Consider the following 22,889-nt stretch of genomic DNA (forward strand, 5'->3'; position numbering starts at 1 on the left):
TTCTTCCTTATCCTGCCCCTTGTGTCTCACAGCTTCACCCTTTTGCCCTTGCTCTGACTCTTTCCTGATCCTCCCATCAGGTGACAATTTGAATTTTAAAGCCATTTACACTCCAAAAGGGGCATAATCAGATTTTTATCCCATACTTTTCTGATGTGACTTTTTTATTATGACATCAAGTACTGACCCATAATAAGGATGTAAATGCCCACTTTAATGTCTATTACCCATATCTGCAGATGCATATAAAATTATAGTATCATCACATAACTACATATTAACCTCTTGAGCTCCATGACAGACAAGCTCTCCCGGGAACACTGTATTCCAATTTCCAGCAGTAGTTCAGTGACAAGCAGTAGAAGTTGTACTCATCCATACCCCAAACACTCAAGGTGCCTGCAGAATGACAGAGAACTCACATTCTGAATACACCAGGTACGGTCCTTTCAGTTCCCAGCTTTCTGTGATAAGAATTTGAGTCCTTCCCCTGAAAAAGTACCACAGTTACATTTAAGTATACATACAGGTGTGATGTAGCTTACCCAAAATCAATTTGTGGGTTTCAGCAGAGCTGCATCTGAGTCACATGGCAGTGCGCAGTCATCTCTTTACCCACAGGGAGTAACAGAGAGAGCATAAGGTGTACAGCAACACTGTGTGTCATCTCATGCCTCTGAAGAGCAAAACATGCACTTTGCTCAGAAAGTACCCATCTTGCACAGGTGTAAAGGTGCGGTGTGTGAGCAAGGGATGATGTGGTCCACAATGCTTTATAGCATGAATCAGGATACCACGAGTGCAGCTACCTGTCCCATCTCAAGATGGTATTTGTGGAAATTCAAGGAAATTGAGACATTTCTGATTTTTCAGTTTAATGGCATCTGCTTACATCAGGAATTGGGTGTTCATCTATGAACAGAGCCTGTGAACCACATCTGACACAAGAATCACAGAATGGCTGGGGTTGGAAGGGACTATGAAGATCATCTAACTCCAACCCCCTGCCATGGGCAGGGATGCCACCCAATGGATCAGGTTGGCCAAGGCCCCATCCAGCCTGGCCTCGAACTCCTCCAGGAATGGGGCATCCACAGCTTCTCTCAGCAACCTGTTCCAGTGCCTCACCACCCTCACAGTGAAGAATTTCCTCATACTATCTAATCTGAATCCTCTTTTAGTTTAAGACCATTCCCCCTTGTCTTGTCATTATCTATCCAAGTAAAGAGTCCTTCCCCATCCTTTTTGTAAGGCCCCTTTAAGAAACTTGCAGGATGCAAGTTTGCCCCTACAAAAACTTGCAGGAAGGGTTTTTGTTTGGTCATTTTTAAAGAAAAGTGAAAAAAAAATGAAGAGTTGTTAATTTCTCTACAAGATTTAAACCTGAGAATCAAAGTAGAGAACAGAACAAAATGCAGGACTGGCAAAAGTTAATGCTGCTTTTCTTAATACTTTTCCCCTTTGCTTTCTGATACAGCTCAGTCAGATAATTGATTGTGGTTCCAAAGATGGTCTCTGACCTTATGGCAGAAATATGAACAAAGACTTTTCATATTTTAACTCTCTACTAAACTGGGCACTGACAGGCAGCCTACCATTTGTTAAAAAACAGCTGGTTTTTGCACGGTATAGTCATTGCTTTGGAGTTTGGGGGTGAGAATCAGAAGGCAACACTTGAAGAGTCAGTGCAGGATGTATCAACAGTCACATCGTCCTGTGGTGTTCAGGTAAAAGTATATGCAGTGCAACTGCTCAAGACCAATTTTTCACCTACCTATTGCTCTTCTTCAAGTCATAGTGGACAACCTATTTCAAAGCAGATCTTCGGTGAAACCACACACTTGGGCTGTCCTTTGCTTTCCAATTAATTTCAAAACTAGGAATCATAGATATTTACAGAGAGAAAACATGTTTTGGGAAGCTGTAATATCCTGTAAGAAAGCTCCAGCACAAAGTGAATAGATACCAAAAATCCCTAGCTTAAAAATAAATTTTATATATGTATAATAAATATATATATACACACACTTATGTATGCATAATTTTATATATATATACACACATTTCTGGTTACAGATACAAATATTCAAAAGTAAAGAAATGAACTGCCATCCTAATTCATCCCTCTGCACATATGCATTGCAATAACATCAAATCAAACGAGCACAGTTTATTTTCTATGAACTCCAGCCTCATACAGAGCACAGAGCACACACCTCTGGGGAGGTGAGGTCTGAGAAGTCCGAGAACTGAAGGAGATTGGGTTTGACTATCTGCTGCTTAAGACAGAAAGAGCAAAGACTGAAACTGTCAAAACAAAGTTATTGTGATGAAAACAAGTGACCACCAGCCCTGGAGAGATGCCTGCCTGCCACTTCTCTGATGCCTGAGAAGCAAGAGAGATACTCCAATGAGGAGCACAGTGCTCCTCACCTCATTGGTACGTTGTGGCTGGATTTCCAGAAGCTCTGAGCACTCACTGCTGCTGTGGAACTTAGTAGGAAATTGATTTGAATCTACAAAAGGTTACAAATTAAGCCATTCCAAATTGACCATTCCTTGGTACCTTGTCTTGGCCCCCCCACCTCCCAAGAGATAATCCCTATTTTTTGTTTTATTCATTCTGCATTCATCTATAAAATAAGGGTGACAATCATACCCAAATTCCTAGCACATAAATAAACCCATTAACAGTCTAAGCTACTACAAGCAGGAGGCACCCCGAAGAGACTGACAAGGATTGATGGAATTGGAGCCTGGTTTGCCATGGAAGCATGAAATTTCCACTTCTTTCTTTCTTTCTTTTGTTAAATAACGCACTTTGCTTAAACGTCTAAATAAATGGAAACCCAGGAAGCGTCTTGCAGTCATGCAGCATCCCCAGCGATGTGGTCAGGAGGATGGGAAACACCACCAGCCCCAGGGTAGCCCCATGGCAGTCCCTGCGCTGGTTGAGTGCATGGCCACGACAGCCCTACATCATCCCACGGGAATCCAAAAGGACCAGCAAGGGAGAAAAAGCACATGAAAGCTCGCCTTGCTGCTGATTTTTATAGGCAACTTTTGTGATGACACTGGACAGACAGGAAAGAAATCACAGGATTTCTTTCACTTACCACACAACGCCCAGCATCAAGAGCATCTTCACCTCTGGCTTTCTCAAAACAGGAGTGCATGTTTCCCCAGGGAAAGGGGGAGTGAGGGGGAAATCCACACATTTGCAAACTATGTTGTGAAGCAGGATGAAGAAGACTCCTAAGGCAAGGTTGGTGAAACTTTCAGGAAGAGTTCTCCAACTAGAGCTCTTCCAATATATTGCAATTTTAAAGGTGTTCTGCAAAATCCATGTTTCATCTCCCTAATGGCAGCACCTCCTGACTAAAGTATGCTCAAGTCTGCTCTTGTTCTCGTCTTTAGGTATGTCCCTGTCACTCTTCAATAGGATTGAATGAAATGAATGTCACTTAGCTTTTTGAAACTCTCTATACTACTTTATACAACTTTTCATTAAAAAAATTAAGTAACTGCCATTACTGAAAAATTAGTTGACTTTGGTAGAGAACAAATTCTGTACTCCTAGATTTGAACTATCATTTATTTAGCTGTGTGAAATCCTCCATGAGTACATAGTAAGTCTACCTGTATTCATTTGTAGTTTCAGGTGATTCTCTGAGCTGGAAAATTATAAAACAAACATGGTCTGAAAACACCAGTAGAAGATAAAAAACACCACTTGGATGGGACCCCACAGCCAGCCCGGCTACTGAAGTTACCACCTGCTTTTGCATGTAGAACTAAGGGTATATGAAAACAAACAAAAAAGTTAGCATAAAAAAAAAAAAAAAAGACATCCCAATTATCGAATGAAATGCTTCATTACAAAGAAAAAATGCAGGTACAGCATCTGACTATTTTTGACTGTTACCCACAGCTCACCATATTTGTCAAACTGGGGCACATCCTGTAAGACAATCTGTTCTTAAGAGCTCTTTTCACCTTCCTCCCAACAAAAATCAGCACATCCGACCAGAAACACTTCCCAGTTCCCAGAGGTGTGGCTTGCAGATGAGAGAGAAAAAAAGGTAACATTTCTAAAAATTGGAAAACAAAACAAATTAAAAGGACACACATAATATTGACAACTTGAAGTAATTTCAAAAAGATCTTGATCTTTGTTTAAAAGCATTCAATCAGCTTGGATTCTAATTTTTCATGATTTATTTGTGGGAACAGTTAATGTAGAAGGAGCCCTACTTCCACAAGTACGTATAGCTATCAATTTGGGGATGAAAATACATGCAAAAGAAAATTCAAAGTCCACTGCTCGTTTGATCTTTGAAGCCACTGCTACCATGGTTAAAAAAAATAAATAAAAGAACGAGGCTAATCAATCTTAAAAGGATGTTAGTGTTGGCAAAATAAATGGATATCCATTAAAATATCAATTGGAACTGACCTACTCATTTAAATGAAATCCTTTTTGGGACTGGGTAGATCTGAAGTGGTGACTTGGAAGTGAAAGACTACTTAAGAAACTCTGGAATCTTTTCAAACTCCAAACAGGGAGCATCACAATTGCCTAGAGATGACATCATGACAAATCAGGAAACAAAATCATTGAAGAAAAAAAAAAAAAAAAAAAAAGGACATAAGTGAGTTACCTGAACTCCTTGACTTCAGTTTGCAGTTCAAAGGAAAAAAGCATAGTAACTTCATACAGACCCTCAGCTAACAGCTTATATTTAAGAAAACCGTCAAGGAAGCATGCAAATTATGGACATTGCAGTTCTGTAAATCTTCTTCAATGTCACTGTACCTTCTCCTACTTTCAACCCAGTTTGTTTTGTATCAGATACAACAATTCTTTCATAAATTGATTTATTTCCAGTTTTTATAATCAGAACAGAGATTCTGCAAGACCCTTGTTCAGAGAATACATGTTTAAGACAAAATAATACAAGCAAGAATCTTATTTACATGTTACCCCCAAAACAGAGTCCTACGAATCCAGAGTCTATTAAACAGTTAAATCTTATGACCACGTACAACATTTGTGACATGTACAATGTGGTTTGTTACAGGTTTTGAGCAGTAGACCTGTTTGTGAACTCTCTCTAGGTAAGCTGTCTGGGACAGAAGGAAGCTAGACTGAAACTGAAGGCTTTGGCTAACTGTCTGGTGTCACCAGACTTGAAAGAAAACTCGAAGGCTTCAGCAGTGCCTAGGGGCTCAAGTCAGGCCAGACCAGTCTCAGCTCACGGCACTCACACACCATGCTGGACAACAACAAGAGGTGCTGGCATGAGACATTAATACTACGTCCAGGGCTTGGGATTTGATTCATAAAATAGGTTAGGTTGGAAGGGACCTTAAAGATCTAAGCAACAATTTGAACGTGGCACTATTCCTTCACTATATCTTACATCTATTTTGGAACAAAGATAGCACGATGTATTTCAAAGCTGCACTCCACAAGGTCGCTGCTCCGTAAAGTTGTACAAAAAGTACAAAAGTTAGAGCATAGACTCCCAGAAAAGCGCTTCCTCTGGTCACAGCATCTCCTCTCAGGTGATTGCAGCACAACTCTTCCACAGGGAGAAACCTCCCATCTTGCTCTTTTGGTGTGATAGTGAAAGCTAAAGGCCATCACAGAGACACTTCTACTGAGAGGCAGCTTTTTATGCCACAAAAGAGGAAAGATGCAACTATCCTATCAGGGTAATAACCCACCAATGCTCTTCCTTCACTTGCCTCCAATTCCAGTGCAATGTTCACACAGTTGAATTTAAAGAACTGAGACAAAGCTGCTGAAGCTAAGCTTGTACATGGTGAATGCCACCCTGAGACAGCAGCCAGTACAGCAAGAACGAGGAAGTCCTCAGCAAGGAGCATCTTTCACTGAGTGATCATGTGTCTCAACATTGCACAATTGTATGTCATTGTACTGCTCAGAAATCAACAAGCGTGCAGAAATGATGCATCATTTCAGATGGCAGAGGTAATTTTTTTCTCACTTTGCACCTTCCCATGCAAATTTCAAGACAATTTTTTTAGTAACACCATAAAACTTCCACCACCATGGTCTTTCTCTCTGTTTGCCAAAAGATTTCCCATTTTTCAACAGATCTCTACAATGTAGAAAAAAAAAAAGCCAGACTTCTCCAAGATTCTAAACCAGAAGCAACTCTCATTTCATGTAGACAGTAAAATCGAACAAAAGTGACTGGAAAATCCTATAAAATTGACCATTCGTTGCCTTTTAGATGCCTCTATATTTATCTCAGTAGTTTATATTTGGCTACAACACTCTTTCAAGGAAGCTGCTGCTGTCTTTAAAGCAAAGCCTGAAGATACAAAGAACCTACAGTTTCCACAGTGCTTTGTTCCATGGTTAATTTGTCCTTACTGTTCAAACCTCACACCCTATTTCTACCTTGAATTCATCTGACTGTGGCTTCCAGCTTATTTTTATGCCCATCTGCTCAAGATGTGAAATGCTTTATTTCTTGGTATTTCCACTTCCATTGGGGACTTTCTACTACACAGGCAAGGCATCTCTGATCCTCTTCTGATAAAACCAAAGAGACTAAGCTCTTAAGTATTCTGAATTAAGATCCTTTAGTCCAAAATTGCACTGTAATACAGCTAAAGAAACATGGTGCGTTTCAGAATATTTATAATAATAAAAAAGATTATTATTTCTAGGAGTCTGTGCATTGAAAAGCAGCTATAAGAACTTTAGACTGAGTCTGCTGCCTCCATACCAGCATTATGGTAGCGTTACAGCAGTATCTGGACAGCAAGGATTAACATGATGTGTGGTTACATGAATATATGAAAGCTGAATAGCAACGGGCAAGCAAGATTTCCTGCCTCTGTAAAGAATACTTTGTGCAGACACTAGAACTGAATGCAGATGAATGTGGAATACTGGGTATTTTCATGCAGGAATGGAATTAAAAGGCTGAATGACAAGTTTTATAGTGTGAAGCTTATGAATAATGACTTACATGTGTTAATGGATTACAAGTACTTGTTGGCTGTGTATAGCTAGTTATACAAGACAAAGAAGCCTAGTTGTAAAGGAAGAATAGGACTTCCCAAGCTTGCTGGAAAAAAGCATAACAAGAAAACGCCAGGATGATGATATCTAGGAAAAGAGAAGATGCGATTTCCTAATAGGGAGGGCAATTAATAACAAAAACTAAGGAAGATGAGTTACTCCTTACTTGAAGCTTCTGAAGTCAGATTACTTGTCCTTCTAAAAATATAATTAAATCCAGTTGCAGGATACCACAGCTAAAAGGTTCACAAAAGCTTTCTCCAGCTTTGGAGAAAGTTTAAGTCTTTTTTGTTACCTGGCACTGTGGCTGAGAGAGTGTAAAAGGGAGGTCTCGCTATATAATTCCTTTGTTCTCAGGTACCCCCTAGACATCCAGACCTGGCCACTGTGAGACAGAATACAAACTAGACAGACCTTCAGCCTGACCCAGTGCAGCCTTCCTTATGCTGTTCATCCCATTCCTTCAGAGGTTACAAGGAAAAGAGGCCAGCTTTGCAAAACCCTGATCATCCTCATAATACTGGCAGCTCTGCTTTAAGACAATGAATACACTGGGTCACACACGCAGGGGTCAGCAATACTTTTTCCAATTACTTTCTGCAGATATATGTATTTTGCATCTTTCTTTCATATAAATGAAGCTGTACCTGTCCATTTTCTACTTCTACCAATTCTTTGAGTTGGTGCAAGAATTCTCTTTCTGGGTGTGCCAGTTGGCACACTATTCTCAACACGCTACAGTCACACTAACAGCCAGGTCTGCACTTGGGAAGGAATTTTACCTGCGTTAAAATTGTGATGTACACTGAGGGTTCCCTATGTCTCCACAACACAAGTCTGTATGTTACCTGACTGAGGGCTCCAGGAACTGGTGCCAGTTCAGTCTCACCTGCCTGTGAGTCAGTTTACTTCCTTAAACAATGAGATGCTTTGGTATAGTTAAGAGGTTACGTTCTTTCTCTGTGCCAAGCTCTGTCCTTGTACTGAGTAAAAATTAATGGCTTAAGAATCTTGTCTTGCCTTCTGTAAAGCAAGTAGCCCCTTATGTTTTATACTCTAAGAAACTTTACTGCATTTTAAGGTACAAAAGCAGGATGTCTCCAATGCAAACACAAACTGGAATAGAAAGCAGTATTACAGTGAGAGCAGAATTTTGTCCTCCTTTGATATTTCCCTAAAATAGTATTACTTCTATAACCAATACCCCTACTGAAGTACATTTTCTGAACAAATGACTGGTAGCAGCCTTTACTTTTGTTTCACTGAAATTTTTCTGGTTCAGAAACTGATCCTGAAGACAACAAATCAAAGTTCTTATCCACTTTACAGAATTTCTTTTCAGATTCCTGGCACATATGTTGTGGTTTTTTTGTAGCATGTTCTTTCTTCAGTGCAGAGGGGGATTACAGTGTTAAAAAAGACACACAATCACTCTCACTGCTGCCCCTCCACCTATTTCCCTTCTCATCCTCTGCCCACCGAGCAGCTGTCCACAACACCCGCAAGGTAACAGCATGAGCTTCTGCAATTTGAAGGACAGCACTAACCATCTCAGTGTCATTATTCAGGAATGGTAGCAAGACACACCTCTGCACAGCACAATCACGAAGCTAATCTATCATTCGGTAGCACTACTCCCAGCCTCTTATGAGTTTCTCTCCAACTATTGTTTTGCTGCTTTCTTTGCTCTTTACTGCACCTTATCTTAAAATCATAAAACCATTCTTTTAATTTGCACCTCTCCAGTACCTACTAAACTGGAACTTAAGCCTCACTAGAGCTCATTGGAACTACTGGAAACGTGCAAAGAACAGCTACTTAAATGTGTTCCTCCCAGCTCTTTCTCTTCCACTGAATGTGCACCTTCTTGCCACACATACACAAAATTCTTTTTGCATAAGAGTGTCATTATGAGCTGGTCTCCACAATCTTTGAAAACTTGGGGGAAACTGCATGATGTGACAGGGGCAAGAAGGGCAGTATATTGTGCCTCTTTCTAAAAAGGCATTGAGGACCACCTGGGGAATAACAGACGAGTGAACCTTACCTCAGTCCCTCGTAAGTTTATGGAGCAAGTTCTGGAAGCCATTTCCAAGCATCCAAAGGACATAAAGGTGACTAGGAACAGGCAGCCATATTTAACAAGGGAAAATCATACCTATTAATCTGACTGCCTTCTAGGATGAAATGACAGGCTCTGTGAAGGAGCAGAGGGCAGTGGGCACTGCTTACATGGACCTCAGCAAGCCTCTCATTGCAGTCTCTCACAGCATCCTCGCAGCCAAATTGGGGAGCTATGGACTGGACACAGCCCAGTATGAGAGGTCAGTGAGAAATGGGTTGAACTGTCAGGCTCAAAGAATAACAAACAGTGGTTTGAAGTGTACATGGTGGCAAGTTATGAGAAGCATGCCTCAGAAGACAATACTGGGATCGATGCTGTTCAGCATCTTCATAATGATGCGGAGAACAGAACAGAACATACTCTCAAAGAGAGAAGAAAAATATGCCATAGATAGGGGGAGCTGCTGATATGATAGAGGGCGGGGATACCATACAAAGGGACCTTGACAGACTGAGGAGACAGAATCCTCCTGAATTCCAACCAAGGTAGATGCAGATTCTTGTACCTGGGACAGGTTTAAGGAACCTGCCTTGGAGGAAAAGAGATGAAGCAACGAACCCAGTTCATTCATTTAAGAACGCTGCAAGTATTCAAAACTGAATGAAGCTACTGGAGTATGAAGATGAATTTAGATAAACACCCTGGAGGAACAAGATGAAACATGACATGTGATTCATATAGCTTGTCTGCCAGTCAGGAGAATCAAATTTGGTTGAGAGCCTGACTGACCTACAAATGGATTCCAGTGTAGAAATAGGAAAGACAGGGAAGCTACAAGAATTTAGGTCTCCCAGCACTTCCAGGAAGCTGCCATAGCCAGAAGCATGATTAATCAAGACAAGGCCTGCTGTAGTTACTCTTCAGTAGCACGACAGGTACATTCAACCTTTAAAGGCAAGGAGGACCTCCTAGGAAGCTTACAACCTTAGGGCTTACTCAGATGAACAGTGCCACTGACCTCAATAGGAAAAGCTGATGATAATTTATCTTTCACTGCCCCCAGAGGAAAATCATGCGAAGTCTGGTGTCCTTCCTCCCAAGAGGGAGATGAAGGCTGTCGATTCCCTAACACCTCTTGTAAAGGTTTTAAACTGTCCTGCCACCACAAAAGAAACAGTATTGCTCTGAAGAATACTTAGAATATATCTTGCTGTATCAGAATTGTTCTAAAAAAGGGGAACATAGAAGACCAGATTTTAAAATTGCAACTAAATGCTTGGTAACTGGAATGAGTCCATTAAATAGACTCAAACCAAGAGAGGTTGTGGAAGAGCCTTCATGAGATAAACACTGAATTGCACAAATGCTCTTTCAGGGGACCACTCCCTGCAAGTTGGGTTACGAAGCTCTAAACCAAAAATTTATTTGCTGGCTGTCAGGAGAATGCGACCACCATTGCCTTCACTGTGCTCACAAGTACAAGACAGACAATTGCCTACTTTTCAGGTTTCCTTTCTCTTTATAAATTCTAGATCACAGGCCCTCCAAGTGTTTAGACTTCTTCCATTACCTCTCAAGCATCACTGAGCCAAGTGCTCCAAGTACAAAATAAGACAATCCAAGGGCTGCTTTAAAACAGGAACACTCCTCATTCCACAAAGCCTTCGCTGCTTGTCCCATAATCCAAACTGACCTCTGTACACCTTTGGCAAGGTAAAAAGGCTTTCCCTGTTCTAAATAGTTCTAAAATGTACCACTAAAAACAAAATAATATTCTGAGGGGGATTTGCATGGGCAGATCTGACAGTTTGCTTGGGCTGCGAAATACAAATCCAATTTGGATCTCTCCCCAAGAATAAGTAGGTATTAGGGGATCAGACACAGGCCGTGTGTCTGTAATGTAACTGTATTTGTCAATCATGATTTAGACTGAGCTGTTCAATTTTTTGTTTTGTATATGTTATGACCATTTAACATATTAATACATAATTAAATATAAAACACTGCCTTATAGCTTTGAAATCAAATCTGTCCCTCAGCTATTTGATTTATAAGGGAGAGGCAAACACTGTAAAACCACTAAAAACACTGCAAAAAAAAACAGTAAAAACAGCGCTAACTGCACATCCGCATTCAAAATGAATTTTACAAGCTTCAGTTGCCCTGTCTGGAAGCTCCACCCAGAGAGAAAAACAAAAGTAATTGTGTGCATACAAATATGTCCTATTTTTAAAGGACTTGGGAACCCATGAGGCCACAGGCCCTTTGACATGTGCTATACAGGTATATATCCTAAAAATTTATCCCAAAATAAATTCCAGGCAGAGTAACTCAATAAAAGTACATGTAATGCGATCATGAATAGATGAAAAAGAGGGGAGAAATCACTATCCGTATATTCTGCGAGAGAGAAGGTAACAGAGGACCAAGTGAAAGCATTACAAAGAGAACAGAATCTCTTCTGTGTATGCTGCAGAGTAAAGTACAATCAACAGCAGGTGGAGACACCTCCAACAGATAGAGCAGACAATGCTTTTTTGAAGGGAGTGAGAACATGAGACATATATGGTCTGATCAGTACCAAGAAGGTTTTGAACACAAGTGACACTTCAAATGTTTTTTTTTTTTGTTGTTGTTGTTCAGTTACATGGTAACTTCGATGGAAAATGTTCTGGGAAATGCAGACAGTCTCTTTTGAAGTTAAACACTGAGAAACAGAAGTTAGATATAACCTCTACCATACTTGAAGGATATTTGAGGGCCCAGGTTCCTTTCCATGACACCAGCTTGCACATTTATGTCCAAGTGGTTCTTCCAAATCCTTATCCAGTAGGAGATTTAGGAAAGAACATGCAATACACAAAGCAAGATGAAAGACATTCAGAAGACGGGAGAAGGAAATGGACCGTGCTGTCAGTGAGCCTGGGGCAATTTCTGAATGGACAAGCACTGTATTTGCTTCACTAGAAGCAACATAGTTTGAGTTCATTCACACATGGCCTAAAAACATTCTGCTACTACAGAATTCAGGTTCCATGTTTTATCTCGTTAGCATTCCCTCCTAATTCCCCAGCCAAGAAATCTTCCTGGCCTTGGAGAAAGCAGGGGGACTTTCACACAGAAAATGCCAAATGCAGTAAATAAGCAACATGTCCATGGATGAATATAGATCAAGATCTGAAAATCCAAAAGATTCTGTATACAACCCAGCACATAGGAGCTGGCATCAGGGAAGGAGATGAATGCATAATAAATACAGCAATAGCAAGAACAGTTTAAAAAGTCACTGCAGTCCCAACACTGATTACCTTTTTTTAAACACAGATTCACAAACATCGTTTAGATATGCGGGGCACGCAGATCTATCTGGATGACGGCACGCATCACGTGCCGATACTGAAGATATCACTACTGCCAAACAAGATGTTTGATGAAGACATACACCAGAGTCAAACACTCCCAAAATCCAGCAAGCTTTTACAGTTGCAATGGTTTCTTTTAGCTGTATCCGGGGCTCTTCTCTGGCGGCATTTTAAAAAAGTTAGTGGAGGCAGCAATAGTGGCTTTCTCAGCTGCTGGTGTTTTCCCTGTCCACTCAGAGTTCTGGGATCTCAGGGATGTTGTTGCTGGTAGGTCTGACTCTGCAGCATCCGTGTGCACAGATAAAGTCGCTGAAATATAAAATTGCAGGAAAGGGGGAGCAGAGGAAGAGAATAGGAAAAGGAGATTAAAAAAAAAAAACAAGTTAGAACAAGTGATTTCATGGCAAACTCCTCATATATATCATTACTTATATAAGGGTGCTATTGATTGAGTTCCTGCAAGTTCTGCCCCCTCCAAATTCTTTGAAAGACAGGTTCTTGAGAGCATTAGCATCCTTGCCCTGATGATTCCCACATTTAGAATTCCAAGCTACCACTAACCAGTCCCCTTAGTCAGAGTTCCTATTGAAAATCAACAAGTCTCTGAAAACTTGACAATTTTCAGGTTGAAAAGCTCAGTTAAAGAAGAGAACATAGGTCACCATCAATACCAATGGTACCATGAACCTCCACATACATCCAATGTGGTAAATCAGACTATTAGAACAAGAAGCTACCTGGCTAAGCAAGGCTGCAATCCATTCCCATTTTCTCAATACAAATGCTGCTTCAAAATGGGACAGGCTATAATTAGCAGGAAGGATTTGAAAATCCACAGCTCAACCAACCAGTAACCCAAATTTCTAGAACGATTGCAAGAAAACCTAGAAATATGACAGTTTGCTCCCATTCTCAGTATCCTGAATCACAAGCAGAACAGAGTAATGTAATAATTGTGTTTTTATTACAAGCTGCTTCTGCTGCTCTGCAGTGGATGGAGGATAAAGAGGCCGTAATAAGCCGCAACTAGAGGACTGACTGCTTTGAAGTTTAAATAAAAAAATAGCATCAAGGGCTGAGGTTCCACACTCAGTAGACCTGGATCCCAACAATCTTGCTCGTGCACATCCAAAACAGTGAGTCATTTCCACACAACCACAACAACGCAGCTGATAACAGCACACACAGTGTTCTACATGTAGCCCATTGATTTCCTCCGTCTGAACATTCCAAAAAAAAAAAAAAAAGAAAAACTAAGCAAAAGTCCTTAAGCTAATAATCACCACCGATATTACACCACTAGCAGCCTCCCCACTTGGGCTCTTCATCTTTGATCAAAGGAAAAAAAAACAGGCTTCTTATTATGGGGTGCCATCACAGCATGGGAACAAGCAAATGCATTATCAAGAAATAAAGGGCAAAATTCACTAAATTGCCACTACTCAGACTGTTCTCTAATACGCAGTTTCAGAAGCAGTTGTTACCTTTTAGAATTTTTTTAATTACTTTATAAGTATGAATGCACGTCAAGACAGACAAAATCTATTTATGAGGATTTTTCCTCCAGACTCCCCCCTGCAGTAATAAGTGAATAAGATGTGAGTTTCCACACACACTGCTACGTGTGTAAGGTGACTAAAGCACACAACTGCTGAACACCTCAGTGGAAAGCTGGACAATTGTTCACTACGTATTTCATGACTTGTGGTCTGCTCTGAAAAATGGAAGACAGATGTGACAATCTTCATGAGATCCCTTTCAAGCTAGAGAATAACTACAATGAGAAGGAAGTTTTACAAAGCATTTTTTGAGACAAGCTCTGCTATGCCCCAGGGGACATTATTCCAAATATATCTCACTGAAACTGAGTTTACTGAATACAAGGACACTACCCTTGTGTTTTGAAGCCCCTAGCCTTAGATCACTGAAAATCTGAAGGATTTTTATCACCATAGACTTTCCACTTCCCTAGGCATGGTTGCTGGTCAATAAATTGGATGAACTTTTCATCTAATCCAGCACAGCCACTCTTTCTCACTGCCAGATTTTCTTATTCTACTGCCAAACTACACCAGTCAGACTTTTGTTCTTGCTTTGTGGAAGCCTCATGCTTTAGGGCTCTCACACTGCTGAATCACGCAGCACAGAAAGCACGAACTTTAATTTTCAATCTCTCTCAACACTTGCGTGTGACAACTTATTTTTGGTAGTAACAGTCATCCCCTGACGTGCAAATGAATTTTGAATTTTCTGGCAATTTTTTTTGTTGCTCTCAGCATCCAGGCCTTTTTCCAAAATGTTATTCTTCAACCACAGCTGTGGTATTTAGGCTAATTAGTCTCAAAGGGTGGACAAATAATGGAAGTTTAATGCTGTAACAATAGAGACCTAGGCACTTCTGCTACAACAATACATGTTTTTTGATGTTTATACAAAGGTCTCTAACAAAGCATCCTTTACCAGAACCCATAACTACTGTCATAAAAGCATGTGAGAAGACATGGAATAAACCTAGCTTGCTTGGCTCCCAAATAATCCTATCTCCAGCTCCCTTCTCTCATTCCTGCAATTAGAAGGGAGCTAGCATCTACATCTCATATTCCTTTTATTAGCATCTTCTGATTTCAGCCAAATTCAACTCAAAACTTTCAGTGGATGGCGGTGGCAGGGGAGGCGACAGGGGAAGATTTGTAGCTGCATGTTTAAGAAAGAAGCTAAATTCATCACAATGACAGGGGAGAGTGTTGGCAGAGATTTGAGCTATTTATTCTTTTAGGAAAATCCTATAAAGAATGACACGAGGAAGCCTCTATCTGCAGTCTTGTTCATCACACTAGTGAGGAGTCCGATAACAGATGTATGCAGTAGCGTGATTTAGTGCCGGGAGCTGGCCCCTGATGTGTATTAATACAGCGGCAAAGCGGAACGAGCCCCTCTTCATCACTCATCTCTATAAAAGAGGTGGAATCCGAGATGGCCCGATGTTCGGCAGAGCAAGCCCATTTGTTCTGCTGACTGATGGAGCCAGCTCAGGCTGTGTCCTTCACCTCCATGGGGCACTCAGGTTGCAAAAAAGGAGATCACTGAAGCAGGACCTGGTCAACAAGTGAGACGGGAGCAGTTGGACTCAGCTAAGAATCTATTTAAAAGTGAAGAAATCCAACACTGCATATGCATGCAGTGACAGTCATGGGCTCGCGTTCTGATTCACCCATGTTTCATCTTTTGAAAAAGGAGTAAGACACCACAAACAGAGCCTCTGTAGTGAGAAAATGAGGCTGCCATGATTCCTCAGGGACAGGGGAATCCAGGGTAGGACATTTATGTAGCGACGAGTAAATGTATACAAGGCAGAAAAATCTCCATCTGCCTCACCAACGTCTAACAAGTCTAAGAGGCTTCAGTTAATTCTACATTACTGCAGAGTAATCCTGTGTTAGTGTTATTTCTTCAGACATTAGTCATTCTGCAGTCAGATCACCTTCGGTGGAAATAATATCAGTTTTTAGAAGTTTCCAAGTTACATGCCCAGGTTGTGCTCCAGCTGCATTTGAGAGACTGCTGTGGAAAGTTAGCTAGGACTCAGCTGCAGTTACCCTATCACATGAGTGTCTTTCTGCAAGCACTGTAGCAAACCCTGCCCATCTGTTAATGTTGCTGGGGCTGTTTTTATAAACAGGGTGTAAGGCAGAGCTCTTTACCATTTCTACCTTTAAAGATCCTGCAGCACTTCTCTCTTGATGATCAGCACAAGCAGCTTGCCCAGCTTCCAGCAACTACACCCTCCTTCCTTAATTTGCAATACTGTTTTTCTCCCTCATCCTCCCTAAAAGATTGTCAGACATCTGTGCTATATTCCATTGCTGAATTCCACTCCAGATGCAGCTTCAGCTCTGTAAAAAGATGCTCACTATACACTCTGCCTAATCAGTTAAGTAAAATGTACATAATATTTTGAAACATGCATGCATTAAAGTAGAAGCTCTCCCTATAGAGCATGACCAGCAATGCAGTACAGAAGTTACACTTCAAACAAAAACTACACAGACAGGTAAAAACATCTCATAATGAGACACTAGCATTCATACCAAGAAAACCTAATACCTCAGAACTAAAATTCTGTGGCTACCATACACAATTTTACTAACCCTTTCACTTCAGAAGTCTGAGTACGCTAACACAGGATATTCAAAAGCTAGAAAAGAACATACTAAATAAACTGTCAATAACAAGTAACACTTCTGCTGAGCAACAGATTATTAATGTTCTTTTCTTTTTTAATATGGAACCTTTTAGGCAGTCTGCACTCCAGACCTATGACTTGAAGAGAGAGGACAACTTTCTTCCCTATTTCATTATTCTACTGTCTATCACCAGCCCAACGAAGAAACCCAAACCTCATTTCCCTCTATTCATCACCAGTTTCTTTGGCCTTCATGGTTTTCACATCACTATTTTTCCCATCAGTTCACCCAATTCTTTGTCACTGGATTACAACCATAGTTTCTTAATGAGCTAGTTGTGAGAACATCAGTCACTTGATAGCAGGCAAAATATTTTAAGAGGTGGGGTAGGCTGAAAGGCCAGAAGTCAGTCTCCTAAAACCTTCTGTGTTCTGTGGATTTACACTTTTAAAGATTCTGATGAGTAATCACTTTCCAGAATTAAATCATAGGAAAACACTACACCCCCAGAGCAAGAAAAAGAAAAAAATTGACTACTTTCACCCACAACGGTAAGACAACTCCAAGGGAGTTAGGTCTTCTCAACTAATGATCATATAAAAATTACCATATTTCTGCTCCTGCCAAAGTGTCCAGAGGCACCCTGAAAAAGGGCACAAAGCCACCAGCTAATGTCAGCTCAACACTGAAGGCACACACTGTGTACACCAATCACCTTCTTATTACCATATACTGCATAATTTAGGAACAGTGGAAATAACACCTTCTGGCAAAACAGATTATTAGCCCCTGCACAGTGGAGCATTAAGTTACCTTACTATAACTACATTATGAAGGATTTGTTTACTTGGCAGCTTTTGATGCTCCACAAAACACACATGATATTCTCTTACATGTTGCCTTTCTCACACTTGTATTTTTAGTTTCAAATCAAGGTAATGCTATTTTTGACTGTTCTGACTCTGGCACTCTGCCCAAGAGGGACACAACTTTAGAAATGCTGGCAGACAGATAAATCCAGGTTACCTGATGTTGGGCTGGATGTGGAGGCTGCAGCTGGCTTTCGTTTCCTCTTGATGTCCCTTGAGCATGGTGGTCCCAGGTGTACATTTGCTTGCCTACAGAGAAATTAAAACAGCCAGTTAAACTCTGTTCCAGCATCACCTTCCCTTGAAACTCTGGCCAGTCATCCTCCAACCCTCCTCCACAACACCCTCTTAATCAATAGTTAATGTGAACCAAGAGCTTCTCAGGGAAGTTTTCCTCAGATTTTTTGTTAACATAACATTATGCTCACACTTCTTTTAAGAGCACACAAACATAAGCTGAGCAAAATAATAATTATTTCCTAGCAATTAAAGGATCTAGTTTTGTATTCACTTTTAAATAACCTTTGCATAAGTAAAGACAAGATCAAGCAGAGATATGAGACACCCTATCATTACTTCTGTACAAGTCTAAAAAACGTCTGCAAGGTTGCATTGAAGAAATTACAAGACATTTATTCCCTTATTCAGAAACTAGCTTAAACTTATTTAAAACTGTAGTCATCTTACGAAGTACGTATAGTCCAAGTGTCCATGAATACTATTTCCACTATGACTGTAAGTTTATATAGTTAGAAATGCAAAACTGTTTCACGAATTTTCAAAATCATGATTTCCTTATAGAAAGTGCAGTGAAAACAGCTGGATCTGGCTTGCAGTATCATCGCCTCGCTGCACCTGTAAGGTAGCTGAAAGGCATAATCTGTCCCAGTCATATCAGCTGTTGAGTCTGAAGCCTACCAATGACCACTTTATTAACCCTTTGCCAACTAAGAAGAAACCTGCCTTACTAGGACATGCTTGAACAGAGCCATCCTCCAAGTTCTAGACTTAGGAAGAACTGAGGTTTAATTCAGAAAAGACAGTCTTGGCAGCAGTCCAGAGAACCTTCTCAAATACAATCCATAATGAATACAAATGCATAATTTAGCAGTGATGTTGGATTCAAACCCCTGCTTTGTCTGAGATAACAGAATTTCTTTGGCAAGTTGTTTGGTTGCTCTCTGCATCAGATGTGATGTGACAAATGCAGAACTGCCGTGCAAATAAAAACCAGTAAAGACTGTAAGGTGTTTACATCATGTAAAGATTAGAACCATATACATTTTGACAATTAAGTGATGAAATGCTTCTGTCTTTAAAGCTTATTTTGATTTCTTTTCCTGAACATTTAACATTTATCAAGTGCTGAAAACTTTTACAAATAGCAAGAGGGAAAGATTGCAGCTTCATACCTCCATGCCAAAATTTATTAAAAAAAAAAAATTGTAATATATACAATTTCAGAAGCTGAATTTATGCAAATAGGAAGTTTCCTGTTGTAGCTACATAGAACAATGTAGGGAAGCACAAAAAATTCCCTGTGCAAGCCAAAACTATAAATTGTTTGAATACTACTGGGTCTATCTACTTACCTGTAACAAGCATGCAATCACAAAATAAGAAAGAAAACAACAAAATAGCTACTATTCTGTATTCTCAACTACTATTTTGAAGTTCTACATGATTTGTAAACTTAATTTGACATTAAGTAGTTTACTTTTTTTTTTAACCTGTTATATTTTAACCTGTATATATTTTGTTATATTTCACTAAGGGCCAATTTTTCAAATCCTTGATTTCTGGGAGCACATATTAACATAATCAGAACTAAAGGCTTGCAAAAATACCAGCACAACTGGAGACTGCATGTACAAATCTTTTGTTTATACACATATATGACTAACTTGTAAGTGACCTCATGCATGCTAAAAAAAAATATGCTTTTGTACATGGTTGTGATAGTGGCCAAATAGTATTTTGGCACAGTTTTACAATGCATTCTGAAACATTTAGGCACACATAGCCCAAGGAAAAGATAGTGTCAATCAAGTGGAACATCAGGTTTTTATTTAGCATCACTGTTACAAGATTAGATTACTAACTAGATGACTTTATGATTACATACAACAATCCAAATAATCTTATTATATAATAAAGAAAAGATTCACTTTTAATTTTATGAGCTTACACTACATAAGCTAACTGATCCTTGGCAGATAATCACTACAGACTACAAAGGAAGTATGCACAATCATTTCTAAGTGACTTTATGCAATTTTTCCCGGTTCACAAATGTTACAGCTAAATTTAGAATTAGAGCTCCTGGTTCTCAGATCCATGCTCAGACCGTATCTACCTCTACCTCACAATTGCACAGAACGAAAGAAGAAAAAAAAAAGTCTAAGAATCTCAAAATCCCTTCTTGTACTAAAAATAAAGGCAAATTGTACTCCAGCTGGAGACTAGTAGCAAGGATGCTGAATCTATCAGCCCTGCCTCTAACACACAAAGGCTCAGAGGTCATAAATTGCCTCTGTAACGTGTATTTTGTTCAGGTTTATCCCTTATTGATCATCCACACTCCAGTTAGTAAATCAGGAACCTATTGATTACTCACTGGCTCTGACTGCCCTGGTGTTAAAAGTGTCAGTTTCAAGTGGTTGGTGCACTTTACGGGCACCGTAAATCTGCATACAGGGAATCTCCAGGTGGTAGGTACCTTGGGAGAAGGAGAAAGAAGAATGCACACAGGAATGATAGACCTCATTAAGACACGGACAGGAAGGGTACCTGAGGCACATTTTATGAAATATGCTTTCTTTGGTAGCTAATACACCTTTCAATTTCTGTTTACTAACCTAAATACAGGTGCTATATTGGTAAGAGAATAGGTTGGCAAATACCAGTGTAACAGCAGACTCTTAGAAACACCACCACCAAGAAGGTAAGGCAGTGGGCATGCATAGCATACCACCTAACATTGGACAGGCTGAACTATGAATTGTGAAAATCTGTTACAGGCTGCAACAATGAATTAGTTGTTCTGTGAAAGGTAAGTTTAAACAACTCTTCTGTACAGTTCAAAATGACTCAGAAGTAAAACAGAACAAGAACAAGAGGAAAGGATGACTGAAAATACACATTGGTACACTGTCACAAGCCTCTGTGAAGAAGTCATAGGTACAGAGCTTTGTGGGATGACAGATTTGGGCCTAAACTGAGAAAGCCGAATGGTACTTACTCCATCCTTACTGGCTATTTCTTCTGCTAGGATTCTATAATTTCCTTGGTGTTGCACAAACAACAAGAAGTAAATAATTGCCTGATAACTTTTGGACAATGGCTGGTGGATCTTAAGTAAAAACAAAGTTGCAGTACTCAGTCTCTGTTGGATCCAATAGGCGACCACAGAAAACCTACCTTACAGTCCAGAAAGGACTGAAATTCTACCCTGGGAAGAGAGAAAGTAGAACAGATCTGGAGACACAAAGCAGGCTCCAAAGTACAGCCTGGGTACCTGGGTAGCCACAATATATCCAAATCAACACTGTGACCTCTCACTAACAGGAGATAACAAAAAATTACATATGTACAGAAAAAAATGGTTTTCTCTGAAAAAAGTATAGTTTTTTTTCTGACTGTGATGTGCTTTTATTTATTTATTTTTTTAAAAATCATAAGCTAAACCCATATTTCCTGGGTAATTCCTTATCTTTTGATTGTACCATAGCACTCAAGGTACCTGATTCTGCATGCAGGTCACACTGGAGAAAAAGCAGGCTTTGCTATGCACAAAGCTGGGATTCGTTGTTGTCTTTAGTGTGTCAAAAGGATTTTGAGCAATGCTTTCTTTTTCTCTTTGACATACTAATTCTATGATGTTTTATTTTTATTTTCTTTAAAGGAACTGTAATTGCATACACCGGAGTCCTATTTCACTCCTACAGTTCAAGCTGACTGCATGTTGGACTATCAGGGTCATTTGAGCTTGCTACTGCTTAACCCTGTCATAGATTTAAAAATGGAAAATTGTAGGTTTTAAGTCTGGCAAACAATATAATCCGTGGAAAACAATGTCTGCACAAGCAGACACAAGCTCACAAAGAACCTGACTGAACAGGATCAGGCCTCTCACACCTTAGTCTGTAAAGTGAAGTCTAGATTGTAAAATGATGTCCACTCAAAATCCAGAGTAAAATACAACTCAGTCTCGTAACAGAGACCTCTAAGAAGATCCTGCACAGCTAACTGTGACAGTCTGTGGCCTTCTTAGAAAGGGGTGGCGTATCAGACACCTGGGGGTATATGCCTCTTGCTGTAATCTCAACATTATTCAGTTTCTCTGCTGACAATCTTTATTCTACCCCAATCCCTGGAAGATGCAGAGCACGTGGATTGTGTAGTGAAAATAAGGTAGCCATTAATCTACTGTCATACAAACAAGGGGTGCTATTATCCTCATGTTAAAAGTAAATGTTCAACAAGGAAACTGCTACCAGAAGAATTCCACACAGCCCAGCTGTTGCAGTTGCGATGCTGAATTCCCAGCAAACATAGGCCAAATGAAAGGTTCTTCCTCTAAGCCCTGAAGTGTTACCTGAGGCTGTTTATGGTGGCTTCACAAAATTAATAGTAAGAGCAGAGTTCCTCCTCCTCTTTGAAACTATAGACCCAGCTGGGCACCAAAGTCTGATCTGCACACAACATTTGTAAATCAATACAAGTTGCTCATCCAGTCTGCATATAAAGCTGCCATACAAGTAGCTCCTGTTACCACATCACAACGCTGATATTTGTCTGCAGCAGTCTCCTCTGCCCTGCAGAGCCTCATGAGACAACTGCTAGAGCACATTTTCAGATTTCAAAATCACTAACAGGTCAGTCCACTTCTTAAATCATCTGAATGTCACGGGCCTTCATGCAGCTGCACTCTGTTCCCCAAGTAAGCATTCTAACAAGAGGGAACACATTTTTTTCTAGTTTCCCAAGTAAGTGTTCTGAATAGAGATGATGCGATCCCATACTGTGTTCACTGTTTTCATACTGACTCATGGTATGTGTGCTAGAAACAGCCCTAATATTTGCCAGGCCTGCTGAGTACATGGATTTCACAGTGGCAACATACTTCATAGAGGAAGGAAGAGATAGTAAGTAAACAAGATTCTGAAGCCAAGGGGAATTTATTTTTCACTCCGGAGAATTAGGATTCACCAAAATGGAAGCATTAGGCCTTAGACAACTGCGTATGACACTAGGTTGATAGCTGCTGTTCACTGCATGCCTGTCAGAAGAATTCAGTTATATCCCCAGCTGGAATATTAGCTAGGCTTTAGAAGCAAAGGAAGA

At 40.1% G+C, this 22,889-nt stretch overlaps 1 protein-coding gene across 8 annotated transcripts in view; it reads right to left on the bottom strand.

Moving 5' to 3' along the window:
- Window positions 1–4,754: 4,754 nt before the first annotated feature.
- The window catches only part of GPATCH2L (G-patch domain containing 2 like), a 38,421-nt gene continuing 20,286 nt past the window's right edge, over window positions 4,755–22,889 (bottom strand). For all 8 annotated transcript variants that reach the window (XM_084288160.1, XM_084288167.1, XM_084288161.1 and 5 more), the window contains 2 exons: window positions 17,701–17,792; window positions 4,755–12,799 (listed from right to left, as the gene is read on the bottom strand). In XM_084288160.1, coding sequence (XP_084144286.1) covers window positions 12,627–12,799; window positions 17,701–17,792 — 265 coding nt within the window. In that variant the 3' untranslated portion in view covers window positions 4,755–12,626. The remainder of the gene's footprint in view (window positions 12,800–17,700; window positions 17,793–22,889) is intronic.

The sequence above is a fragment of the Netta rufina genome, assembly GCF_964035555.1.
Source record: "Netta rufina genome assembly, chromosome: 5".
NCBI classification, from domain to species: domain Eukaryota; kingdom Metazoa; phylum Chordata; class Aves; order Anseriformes; family Anatidae; genus Netta; species Netta rufina.